The sequence below is a fragment of the Glycine max genome, chromosome 6, assembly GCF_000004515.6.
Source record: "Glycine max cultivar Williams 82 chromosome 6, Glycine_max_v4.0, whole genome shotgun sequence".
Classification (NCBI taxonomy): Eukaryota; Viridiplantae; Streptophyta; class Magnoliopsida; order Fabales; family Fabaceae; genus Glycine; species Glycine max.
Window position 1 is genome coordinate 9,313,968 of NC_038242.2, and position 11,771 is coordinate 9,325,738.

Here is an 11,771-nt window from a genome sequence, read left to right on the forward strand (position 1 = left end):
ATGGTTTCCACGAGTTGGACACATCACGGTGTTTTTGAGCCTGTAGGACAGTGACTTTAATTTTGTAACAATGGATCTAACGGTAGATTATTAAGATCGAATTTGATTATAATCTAGAAGCTATCGTTATTGGATATTTGTATAAAACTAGCTGGTCAAAGTTCAAAATTATAGCCAAATTTCATAGCATCCCTTCCTTCGTTTACCCTTTTATTTATTTCGGGCGTGGGCATTGCAGTTTATATTATTAGCTAGTAAAAGCATTCTCTTATTAATAAGACGTGCTTATACGTTTGGTTTCTTTAAGAATAAGTCAACTATACAAAGATTTACTCAAATTAATAAGTTATTATTTAATATTTATGGTATGTTTATACTTTATACTCTTGGACATTTGCCTTGCCTCCACAAAGTTAAACAGGTTTCAAACCACCTTCGAACAAATTTTGGCGCTTCCCTATTTTTTCTGAGCCTACTCTCAACAGGATAAAAAGATAGCCTGGTCTCTACTGTTCCTTAACATCAAGCAACAGATATAAGAAAGTAAATTTCTATTTTAGTCACTTAACTTTTAAGTGTTTGGTATTTTAATCCTTGACCACTCGAAATCTTTAATTTAGTCTTTCGACTTTGTAAAATGTTATTTACAGTTAATGGGATTATATAAAGGTAGAGACTAAAGTAAAGATTTTATTAATTTAATAACTAAAGTGACAAACACTTGCAATATCACGAACTAAACTGAGAATTTACTCGTGTGAGAAACATGAGGGGGACGGGTGAACTCGTGTACCAATTTTGTACGAATTTGAGAAGACGTGACAACAAGAGCAGGGTTCTTTCAACTATTTTCCAACATCAACCATGTTCAATGAGGTACCTCTCTGCAATACTAGCATGAGCAGCAGCACCTATTGGTAGAACGTCTTCATCAATCATGAAATATGGAGAGTGTCCCGTATGAGTAGACCCCAGTGTTTCATTCCTTACTCCTATGTAGAAGAAACCTGAGGGAACCACCTCGGAGTAGAAAGAGAAATCTTCAGCACCCATCATAGGTGGAACTACCCTGAAATTCTTATGACCCAGCAAATCAATGGACACCTTTTTCACATGCTCATACATTCGGTTATCATTAACCGTGGGAGGGTAAATTGTGTACTCCTTTTCAAAGAAGTCAACTTCTGCCAAGCATCTGTAGACACTAGCCTGTTCCACAATCACCTATTTGGCGAAACAACAGGATTCAAGTTAAACTCGTTCAAGTTAATAATAATAAGACTTCATTTCAAGTTGAGTCTCCCATAATTTATCAAATTTGGTGTCTCCATATTTTTCTTTTTTGCAAATTTGATCTTTGCTATCACCTATCTGGGAAACAATTTGAGAAGGTTCAATTTTTCAAAATGAATTTCTAGTCCCGCATATTTATCAACATGTTAAACTCATAAAAATAACTAAATTTTTTTATTGATAATTTATGTAATTCTATTCAGTATAATATAAGTATAATAGAAAAAAAAATTATGAAAATATTTAACAAAAATACTAATGTGACACTATTACTCATTCGTGTCAACACATCCATGTCAGCATTCTACGCCATAGTTAGTACTTTTGTTAAATATTAGATGTTAAGTTAACAAATGAACTAAAATTGTGCAATTAAAACATTATAGGAATTGAAATCCGCAAAATGAGAAAACCAAATTCAAAAAATGACAATAACAAAGGGACCAAAAGTTCAATTCTTTCAAGTAGCATAAAAATGAGGCAGTCGCGAACCTGCTCTATTCTTTCAAGTAGCTGGTAAAAGCTGGTGTTAGAGAACGCTCTGAAAGTCCCCAATAGGACCACCGAGTCAGGTATCATGTCAAGATTGTTGCCTCCATTAAACGAAGTCACAGAGACAACCTAAAGTTGTAAAGGGAGCCAAGTACTTAGTTAGAGAAGGTAGCAGCAAAAAAGAAGGTATTGATAATTTGAAAAAAGAAGGTATATTGGTATGAGGCAAAACCTGAGAATCCAATGGATTTGCTTCGCGGGAGACAATACCCTGTAAGCTGATAACTGCAGCTGAAGCAGCCAAAACTGGATCAACAGAACGGTGAGGATTGGCAGCAAGACCCTTTTTGCCACTAATGACAGCTCTGAAGAATCCACAACCTGCAAGGAGGGGTCCAGGCCTTGAGCCAATTATACCAGTTGGATGTTCATGGGATACATGAGCTGCAAATATAGCCTCCACGTCCTCCAAAGCACCATCTTGCATCATTCTTTTTGCTCCATTACCAGCTTCCTCTGCTGGCTGGAATAACAGAATTACAGTTCCCTGTGATGGACAAAACAAGGTTATCACTTATTAGACATAAGGCATTGTTCTTATTACCAGGTTGGGTATAAGTAGAGTAATTTATGAGAAGTGTAAACTCATTTTTCCCAATTATGAAACTTATCAAGGTCAACACTCAACAGGTTTGTTTACATTGAAATTGAAATCATAATGTAGAATCTTCTTGTCATGGAGGGGGATCCAAGACAAATAATGACACTACTACCAACTACCAAAATAAAAAGGGAAGAAAAATAAGAAAAGTCAATTTTTTCTTTATTATTTAGATTTTCCTTCTTTTTTCTTTACTTATTAAGAAAAGTGAAAAGAAATTTTGAATTTATATCATTTTACTTTTAGTATAACAACGAGGAAGTAAATTTGTCTTTTCAATGATTTTTTTTCCTCTTCTCTATTTTCTTTTCATCGAAAAAGAAAAAAAAAAACATGACTTCCGCTTACTCTTTTTTTCACTCTGTTTTCTTCCAACGTCTAAATGAAAGAATTTTCTCACTGTGAAAAATTTTATACAAGTCATTTTTGCAGTGTAGAAGTAGATAGAGAAAAAGATAAAAAAAAACAAATAAGTGATGTAATATGATAAAAATTATTGTTTTTCTTCTAAGATTGTGTTGTCTGTCAAGAGAAGTACTTGAAATAAACTTTTTATCACTCTTTGACACACTAGTATTATTAATTAAAATGTATAAAATCAAGAAATAACCTCATTAAAATTAGAAGTAATATTTAGAAAATGATTTTAAATGTATTAAAAATAGTATTTCTTATTTGTGAATGAAATAATCCACACCTACACGGCTACACCCATCACATCACATGACTGAAATGTACTACTAGTTTACTACTATCTTTGAGTACGATATTGATTTTAGGTTAGATGAAAATAAAGATTATCTTTTACTTGAAATGACAATCTACGTTCGCCTTCAAAACTAGTTGACAAGATTCCTCTCATCTAGCGGGTTTTTTTGTGCAAGTTCTAAACACAGTGCATGTGCATGTCAGCATTTGGATGTGGTAGACCACTGGACCCGACCGTACAACAGATTCCCCCACCCGTTAGTTGGCTACCCCGTACCAGTGCCCCGCTGCCATTATAGTAAATAAGATTTCCCTGAGCAATGTTCTAACACTGATCAAGAAAATTAAATAAAAAATTATTTTAAAGTTGTAGGGGTATTTTTTCACATTTTAATAAAAGTTTAACTTCATTTACTTGTCTTAACCAGTACTATCATTTTCCTAATAAAAAGAAACGTGTTCTCTTTCTCTTTGTAATTCTGGTGACTGGCAATGGCCAATGGCATGTGATTTTAAAGTCGTAGGCTGTCTCTGTGACTTCGTTTAATGGAGTAGTATATATGAAGGCATGCGATAAATTTTAATGCATAACTAAATTTTTTCTTCAAATAAAATCTGTAGAAAAGTTATCTGAATTAATATCCCGAGGCCCTAGGCTAGGGTCTGAATAAATAGCAGAGCCCTAGCTTATGCTCATTATCATACGTTAAGATGTGTCATCCGGTCCCATGCTTTTTATTTTTTACTTTTTTCTCAAAAGAGTAATTTTCCTTTCTCTTTAATCGAGTAAAAGCTGTAGGCTAGTGCCATTAAAAGAAGAAAAATATTAACGAGTATCAGGACATTGGTAAGAAGTTAATTTTTTTTATAAAAATGTATAGAAAATGAGAACACGTTTCTATCATTTTGATAATAAATATATTTTTTAAGTTATTAATTAATATTCTAAGAACACATTAACTAAGAAGACCCTTAAAACAACATCGTCAGCCAATTCACGGCAAAATAAACTTTATTCCTAAGGAACACCAGATATAATAATGAGATAGTCTACACAATAACCACTGAACATTGCTTCAGAAGATTTAAGAAAATTTTAAAATAAAAACAATTATATAAAGAAATTTTATTTTTCTGAATAATCATAATATTGGAATGAAATTATGCTCGAACCTTGAAAGTATCCAAGATAGATATTTCCTTTCAACACAGTTTATTAATTTCATACTCAATACTAATTATTTGTATCTTGATTTCTCTTTTAATTATTTGATTGAATAGAATTAGAAGAAAAAATGAAGAGAGGTATAAAAAAAATGGGTGAAATAGGTCAAAAATAATATGGTAGATCTAGTTTTTTAAAAATTGTTTCATTTTTTTCTTTTAAACACGGCTAATTATTTGTATCTACCTTCTCTTTAATTTCTTGCCAAAGATTAAGGTTGACACTGCTTCCTTAAACCCACTATCAAATCCGTGCCCATTTTCATCAGAAATGAAAATGTCATATCCAATCTTTTGTTTGTGTTGGGAAATGAAGGAAAACTGGCCCATATGTTTTTGGTAGAGTAAAAAAACTGGTCCATATAGGATTACGAAAATCATTTTTAATTATTTGATAATGTAAAAAAAATACTAATGGTGCATAAAAGTCAAAACTTTACTTTTTGAAGAAGGAGGAACTAATCATAACTTTGGCTGAGCGTCAAACTCATACTCGAAATATTAGGACAAATCACAACTCGGGTCATGTTTTGAAAGAAATATCGCAACCAATCAAAATAGATGAAAGGAAAAATTGTACTTTTGGTTCATCATTAATTTAATTTATGAATTTAATCATCCTATTTTATAAAATTGTACAATGATGATCTTCCAGATCATAATTGGACGTTGACCGTTAATAAATGATATTGATTATTATGTGTCACGTTTTTATTAGATGATGACTGTCACACGTTATATTCTGATTGGTCAATGAAACTAACAATGCATTTTGTCTTTCATGGAGTTGACATCCAATCAGAACATGACACGTGACAGTTATCATCCAATAAAAATGTTACACGTGACAGTCATCATCCAATAAGAACTGACATGTTCAATTGTGGCCTGAGAAACCAACATTACATGATTTTACAAAATAGGAAGACTAAATTCGTGAATTAAATTATTGGAATATCAAATTCGAAACTCGAGATAAACTAAATGATCAAATTTATAATTTTGCCTAGATCGAATTAGGTTAAGATAGTTTTGAATCCATAAGTTGAATAAAGCAAACTTAATCGACAATGAATTAAATTTGATAAAAAAAATGAATTACATTAAGTTGGGTAATATTTATCAACAAAATATATATTAAAAAAACATTCTGGATTATTTCTTCAATACATGTTTTTTAAAATAATTAAACATCCAACTGTGTGTAATTGGGTTGATAATGATATTTTTTATTGTAACATTAAAAAAAAACACTACATTAGTGTGTGTTTGAACACATATTACAAACACACAAGTACGCCAACTTGCTAAAACACGTTAACAATCTTGACATATGATATATTGACAGAGGGGAGAAAGGAAAACAAAATGAAAGAAAATTTGTAAAATGTTGAGGGGGTTTTAAAGGAACCAAATAGAAAACAAAAAGAGGGCCTTTTTTTTTTTAACGATTTTTAAGTTTAAATGGTCCACCAACTGAGTTCTTAAGATCAAGTCTCTTGAATTGTCTGTCCTTGGGGGAGACATTAACTGATAGCAGCAATATATCTTAAGCTGCGGAAAGTTATAAGATTGTGTGTTCCCCAGAAAAAAGGGCAATGGAATTGTTATAGGAGGCAAATGAAATGTAACGGACTTGACTTTTCGGCCGAAGTGTCGTCTCAAATAAAGTTATGCCATATTCATCAAAAAATAAAATTATGCAACTTTAAAGAGGCACCGTGCTTGGAAAAGGAAGTGAATCATCTGTCTCTCTCTCATATGTTCCTATTTATTAATGTAAAAAAACGGTAAACATAATGTGTGAAGTAGCTTCTATTCCTTCCCGCAATTCAACAATTGAAAATTAAGGACCAAAAGACAAAACTTTAATTGGACATTGAAATGTAAAGAATGAAGTGATTCCAGTCATGCAGTAAAAAAAAAAAAAAGTGATTACTGTCAAATTTCATAGATTCCATGCCCTTAATTACGCTAAAGTATATAAGTTTTCTTGCTCAGAAGACTGAACAAATACTTAAATTTACATAATTATAAATAAAATTATTAAATGTAAGTATCAGGTGAGCTTGGTGTTTTGTGGTTGATTAAGAAATGATAATGTAATGTGTGACAGAGGAAGTGTCCAAAATTATTTCTAAAAAATAGTGGAATACTTTGTTGAATAAGGTAAGGGAAGAAGAACAAACCTTTAATAAATGCTCTCGAGTTTTCAAAATCTTGGCAGCGCCGATAAGCATAGCCACATGTGCGTCGTGCCCACAAGCATGCATTTTGCCGGCAACTTTAGATTTGTACTCCCATTCCACAGCTTCCTACAACGAATCCCAAGTGGTGATGAGATGGAATTTTGTTTTATATGAAAAATTAATTGCAATTAATCAAAGAGTATTTATTATTGCTAAGAGATTTATTGTTGTGCAAACTTAAAGCGCTTTTTTTTTCACTGCTGAATGCATAGAAAGTAAATCAATATTCAGCAGTAATAAAGTTGGGCAAAAGTAGATGGGAAAAAGCTTTGTTTTTTGTACAAAAGCTATCAAGAAACTTAATAAAAAGCAAAATATTACAATTGCCTTAAAACACAGATTAATACTCTCTAGAAAGAAAATAAGCATAAAAAATACAAATACCTTTTCTCCAAAAAAAAAAAATCCTCCCTTTTGTTACTTAAAAAAATAAGTACACAATTTAATATGCTCCTGTTGTACTAACTTGTGTCAAACACAGACAAAACTAAAAAAATAATATTTCTTATTATTCATGTCTGTCAGACACAAACACCTGAGACAAGACAGATCAAATATATCTAAAGTTTTTATTCATTAATGCGATCTAAAGTTTTTATTCATTAATGCGACAGATAATGACAAATCAAAGATCTTGTAACATGTACGATATTAGTTAAAAAAACGACAATTATAATTCTCTTGAAATTAAATAAAAACATTCAAACATAAATTCTCAACCCCACCATCAAACTCCCACAATTTCTTAGCAAATAAAATTAATTTTTTATTTATTTTAAATGTCACAAAAATAAGAAAAATAGCATTAGGAATAAACATTCTCAAGCAACAAAGGATAGTACATAACTTCTAAGTAAGAAAGAAGTCCAATAATTGAGCCTTTTTTATTCCAATATTATTTTATTTATTTTAGGTTTTCAAGAAGGCGTGATGAAAAGGAGAGAAAAATTGGAAGAATAACAAATAAAAAAATAGTAGTAGTACTAGTCTAAGAGGAGGGAAGAAGGTAGTCGTATTAACCTGGATTGGAAGTGCGTCCATGTCAGCTCTGATCGCAACAAAAGGCGGACCCCCCGTGCCGATCCAGGCTCGAATACCGGTCTTGGCTAGAGGGTATCGATAACTAACTTCCATCAGATCCAACTCTTCTCTTATCAAACCACTCGTCTCGATTTCCTCGAACGCCAGCTCCGGATTCGCGTGAATCTTCCGCCGAATCTTCTTCAGCCACTCCGCCGTCTCCGGCCGCCGCGCCACGCTCAGCACCGCCTCCGAACATGACTCACTCCACACCTCACACTCCGCCGCCGCCGCAGAGGATCCTCGCCGCGTCATGTTCTCCGACGCCGTCTTCTGGCACCGGCGGTCCGGGAACAGCACGCGGTCGTAAGCAGCGGAAGGAATCTGCTCTGCGGATGAAACCGCCGCCGAGGCTGCCAGCACGAATGATAAGAGTAGGATCGAGTTGCGGATTTTCTTCATGCTTTTTTTTTTTTTCTCTCAGTGGAAACAGAGTGGAGAGAGCGAAGAACAGAGGAGGGGCGTAAAATAGACGGGGGAGAAGGAAGAGAAAGGATGAGAGAGAAGACGGTGGGGAGAGAAAGACGAGAATTTAAACACGTGGTGAAAAAATACTTTAAAAAAATGGAGGTGACAGAAATTTGTTTATCTTTTCTAGTTTTACTCTGATGATAGCAGTTGGAGAATTAGAGCACCTGAGGTAGACACGAATGTACTTATTGCTATTGCAATAACTCTGATTGTAATATATTTGCCGCACGAAGCAACCTGTCAATTATTTTTATTATATATTATAGGTTTACTTACTTTTTTCTAATAAGTTTAATTGTCTTATATTTAATAATTTTTTGTTTTAGTTTTTATAACTAAAAGTTACTAGTATTAGTTTTAGTCTTTCTACAAATATTTTTTTTATTTTTTAACTTGTTAAAGTTTTTATACATACAATTTTTAATTCATTTTGGTGTCTATAACTTTGATCGTTAGGAACTAAAATAGATTAAAAATCATATGTGTAAAAACTAAAATGTAAAAAATATGGACGGCAAAACAAATAAGTAATTAAATCTAAATTATAAACATATATTACAAGCAAATGAAATGTATCTCCGTAGTGATAGAAATACTTATTCAACGGGTATTTATGAAATTTATAAGTATCATCGAATATTATTGGAATTTTTTTCATCTATATCACTTAGAACTCAAAATTTTGTTTAAAGAGACTAGGTTTAATACTATTTTAACTAATAACTTGTTGTCTCATATTTTTTTAAAAAAAAAGCTGTCTCATATTTTTTTAAACTATTTTAACAAAAAAACACCTCAAAATCATCATTGTTTTAATGCCTTTTTACGTTGTTTTAATGTTTCTTAATTCTTAGTTGGGTTGAATAATTAAAAAAAAAAGTTGCCTCATGTTTTTTTTAAACTATTTTAACAAAAAAAAAACTTCAAAATCATCATTGTTTTAATGCTTTTTTAAGGTCGTTTTAATGTTTCTTAATACTTATAAGTCGGCAATTATACTTATAGCATACATAAACAATAATTCTTAAATACTGGAAAGTCAAAATAATAACTATAAAACAGTAATTATGAAAAAATGTACAACTCACAATTAGTATTTGTAAAACAAAAAATTATTTTGTAACTCACAGTTAGTATTTTGCGAAACATAAAACTAGAGAATTAGCATTTATCATAGTCTCGACATTGCTTGGAGCAAGGGTATAAGATGGCTAATATGTGAATATGATTCTCAACACTTTTTGGACTTATTCATTCAAGGAGATAATGTCTTCCATCCTTTTGGCTGTTTGATTTTCAAAATATGGAAGCTTAAGGACAAGGATTGTAATATCACCTTACAACACACCTATCGTGAAGGAATTTTTTTGTGTAGACTTGCTTCCAACTTTGGAGCTACTTCAATGTCTTTTTTACATCTTCGGGACTCTTGTCATGCTGATCTTCGTTTCACTGCCTTGCTGAATGCTGATGTTTTAAGCAATGGAGAGTTGAGAGGTTAATCTTGTTTTATCCTTTATTTTCCTACTGCAGGTAGAAAAAAGTGTAAAAAATGTACATAGCCAACTAATTTCAAATCACTATCCATGATAACTTTCTTGTCTTTGATACTAACAAACTCAAAAGTCATGCCTCTCATAATTTTTTATTGACTCAAAATATAAAAGCATTGCATTGTAATAACATGTTGATTTGGTATTTATACTTGCACAATGTTTACATTCTATTTCCTACACCTAGAAATTACTTATTTTAGTCCAACATATATATTATTCACTCATTTTAATCTTTACACATATTTTTTAATGTGTTTTAGTCCTTTTAATTTTGAACTGTACTAAGATTAAAAATTATACATGTAAACGAATAGTCCCTGCAAATCATTTAAAACAGTAAACAAGAAATAAAATAAACATAAGAGAGATATGACTAGGAAGAAGATGAGATGGGACCATGCCATGTGGCTGTGGTAATCACAATGACCATCCAATCCATAGAGGAAAAGGGGAAGGAGAGCACTAGAAAAGGTGAAGGCCGGCGAAATTCGAGGAGAAGAGAAAAGGGCAAACAAAGATGTTGATAGTGATTATTGAGATATGAATGATGAAGATGCTGAAAGAAAATGAGGAAGAGGTTTTATTGGGGAAATTGAATTGGGCGTTAAAAGAGAATGAGTTGTTGTGATTTTTTTTTTTATTGTTGTTGCCTTATTGAACTTGTTGGATGGTTTAAAAATTAAAATTACCATAAAATATTTTAAAACATTACTCGCTAATATAAATTTTGGAAATTTGAAATCATGATAAATTAATTTTTAAAATTGTCAGAAAACATATTATTAGTCACGTCAATGGATTTTTTTAACAAAATTAATTACAGGTACCATAATAGGCTATTTTTAAATTAAGGAGACTAAAAAAATAATTTTTAAATTTAGAGACTTCAAAATTTATTTATGAATTTGGAGACTAAAAAATTCATTTTTAATTTTGGAGACTTAAAAAAATATTTTTAAATTTGGGGGAGAAAAAAAGACTTAGTCCAAATTTGGGGATAAAAAAAATTAATGTGTTAATGTATCATATTCAAATCCCCATGGCAATTGGTTATGTGGCATCCTACAGCAGACGTATCAACAATTTTGTTAACGTCGTTAGAGGTCAATGATTAAAAATGTAATTTTTTTTTTAATTTGAGGGGATATTTTTTTATTTTTCATTCAATGTAGGAGACATAAATCAGATTTACCTAAAATTTCATATACTAAAAATACAATTAAGCTAAAATTGTATTTAATAGTAAAAATCTATTGAAAGTTCTTAGAGAGTCCTTCTTGTTCTGGCATTTAAAAAATGTGCATTTAGTGGATTTAGAAAATGTCAATTACTAAGTGGGGGTGACTAGTGACACTTGTGTGTGGCTTAAATGGTGGATAGTGGTGGTTCAATTTTTGGTCTTTGACCAACTGATTTCGGCTGATTGCAAATTGCAGGCATACCGGCATACTTACCGGCCTAGGCGGGGCTAGGCCCTATAACCTATAAATAAAAGCGCACGTGTTTAAAACTTTACTGAAAGTCTTGCAGAAAAATACTGGAAAGGAGAATTACAATATTACTCAACTATACTACTATATTAGTTTCTGTATTCTTTTATAAATTATATTTATAGTAATTATTTTTTAATATATAAATTATATTGTGATTAAAATCATTATAAAAATATTTCTGAATATATAAATTATATTTTAAATTTATAATGACTAATTTAAATTGATTAAATATATTTTTAACTATTCATAGTAAAATTTAATTTAGAGACTGACAAAAAAATTGGTAAACTGAATATTTATTTTAGTATTATAATTCAAGATATTAATATTGATAAATAATAAATTCATTTATTTATATTGTGTTTTGAATATTTGTTACATTTTATTCTTTATTTTAACTATTACACTATTTATATTATTTATTTTATTATTTTAATACCATACTTTAAGATATTTTAACTAACTTAAGTTTATGACAAAATATATTAATTAACATAATAAAAGTATAATCATTACTCTGATAGATAATTTTATAAAACGT

At 31.0% G+C, this 11,771-nt stretch overlaps 1 protein-coding gene across 1 annotated transcript; it reads right to left on the reverse strand.

Annotated features, from left to right (window-relative positions):
• Positions 1–670: 670 nt before the first annotated feature.
• LOC100785666 (IAA-amino acid hydrolase ILR1-like 6) lies at positions 671–8,462 on the reverse strand. Its single transcript, XM_003526593.5, has 5 exons — positions 7,648–8,462; positions 6,568–6,693; positions 2,018–2,332; positions 1,786–1,914; positions 671–1,224 (listed from the first exon to the last, which is right to left on the reverse strand). Exons 1-5 carry the CDS (start codon positions 8,107–8,109, stop codon positions 859–861), a joined length of 1,398 nt encoding a protein of 465 aa, XP_003526641.1. The 5' UTR covers positions 8,110–8,462; the 3' UTR covers positions 671–858.
• Positions 8,463–11,771: the final 3,309 nt, after the last annotated feature.